The 1903-nt window shown below is 47.0% G+C and overlaps 1 protein-coding gene across 1 annotated transcript in view; it reads left to right on the forward strand.

Moving 5' to 3' along the window:
* Positions 1–1903, forward strand: part of NPNT (nephronectin) — a 60984-nt gene that overhangs the window by 53231 nt on the left and 5850 nt on the right. The window contains exon 10 of the mRNA XM_012727730.1: positions 1775–1864. Within this exon, the coding sequence (XP_012583184.1) occupies positions 1775–1864 (90 nt within the window). The remainder of the gene's footprint in view (positions 1–1774; positions 1865–1903) is intronic.

Here is a 1903-nt window from a genome sequence, read left to right on the forward strand (position 1 = left end):
CTGTATCTCATTGTCTCTCATTGCCTGTGTCTCTGTATCTCTCACTGTCTCGCTGCCTGTGTCTGTCTCTATTTCTCACTATATCTTTCTCACTGTCTCTCTCTCTCCCTCTTACTGCCTGTGTCTCTATCTCTATTTCTCACTATCTCTGTCTAGCTCTCATTGTCTCTCTGCCTGTGTCTCTATCTCTCATTGTCTGTTTCTTTATCTCTCACTATCTCTCCCTGTCTCTCACTGTGTCTGTCTCACTGTATCTCTTTATCTCTGTCTCTCACTGACTGCGTCTATCTATATCACTCACTGTCTCACTGCCTGTGTCTCTTTCTCACTGTCTATCTCTTTACCTTTGTCTCACTGCTTGTATCTCTGTATTTCTCACTGTATCGCTCACTGTCTATTTCTCACTACTCTGTCTCTCACTATCTCTGTCTCTCTCACTGTCTCACTGCCTGAATCTATTTCTCTCCATCTCTGTCTTTCTCGTTGTCTCTATCTCACTGCATGTGTCTCTCACTATCTCTATTTCTTCCTATCTGTATTCTCACGGTTGCTGTCTCTCTCACTGCCTGTGTCTCTTTCTCACTATCTCTGTCTCTGTCACTCACTGTCTCTTACTGCCTGTCTGTCTCACTATCTCTTATCTCTCACTGACTGCCTATGTTTCTCTATCTTTCTCACTCTTTCTATCTCTTTGTCTCTCACTGCCTGTGTCTTTCTCACTGTCTCTTTGCCTGTGTCTCTGTCTCTATATCTCTTATTATCTCACTGCCTATTTCTCACTATCTCTCATTGTCTCTATTTCTCACTATCTCTCTTTTTCACTGTCTCTATCCATGTCTCTCTCACTATCTGTCTCACTGTCTCTATCTCTCCCTGTGTCTACTGCCTGTGTCTCACTATCTCTGTCTCTCTCTCATTGTCTCTCACTGCCTGTGTCTCTATCTCTCACTGTCTCACTGCCTGTCTCTATTTCTCACTATCTCTCATTGTCTATCTCTCACTGTCTGTGTCTTTCTCACTATCTCTCATTGTCTCTCTCACTGCCTGTGTCTCTGTATTTCTCAGTATCTCTATCTCTTATTGCTCACTGTCTCGCTGCCTGTGTCTCTGTCTCTATTTCTCACTGCCTGACTTTCTCACTGTCTCTATCTCTCCCTGTATCACTGCCTGTGTCTCTTTCTCACTGTCTCACTGCTTGTGTCTCTGTCTCTATTTCTCACTATCTCTCTCTCCCTTTATCTCTTACTGTCTCTGTGTCTCTATCTCTCTCACTATCTCACTGCCTGTCTGTCTCTCACTATCTGTCTCTCAATGCCTGTGTCTTTTTCTCACTGTCTCTTTATCTCTCACTATATATCTTTATCTCTGTCTCACTGCCTGTGTCTCTATCTGTATCACTCACTGTCTTATTGCCTGTGTCTCTTTCTCACTGTCTCTCACTGTCTCTCTCACTGTCTCTTTATCTCTCACTGCCTGTCGTCTCTCACTGTCTCTATTTCTCACTATCTCTCACTGTCTTTCTCACTATCTCCATCTCTTTGTCCCTCACTGCCTGTCTGTATCACTATCTCTTTCTCACTGTCTCTGTCTCTCACTGCCTGTCTGTCTCTATCTCTCACTGCCTGTGTCTCTTTCTCACTGTCTCTCACTGCCTCTGTCGCCATCTGTCTCTGAATCTGTTCTCATCAGACATGTGTGCCCTGTCTGTCCCGTCCCCTCTGTTGCGCGTGTCCGCCCGTCTCACCTGCCGTGTCACCTGCCGTGTCTCCCGCAGTCCCGCGGCAGCCTTCCAACGACCTGTTCGAGACGTTTGAGATCGAGCGGGGCATCAGCGCAGACGAGGAGGCGGCCCGGGACGACCCGGGTACGCGGGGCCAGGGCGGCGCGGGCAGGGGCCATGCGG

Source organism: Condylura cristata, unplaced genomic scaffold (assembly GCF_000260355.1).
Source record: "Condylura cristata isolate star-nosed mole 26May11 unplaced genomic scaffold, ConCri1.0 scaffold00021, whole genome shotgun sequence".
NCBI classification, from domain to species: Eukaryota; Metazoa; Chordata; class Mammalia; order Eulipotyphla; family Talpidae; genus Condylura; species Condylura cristata.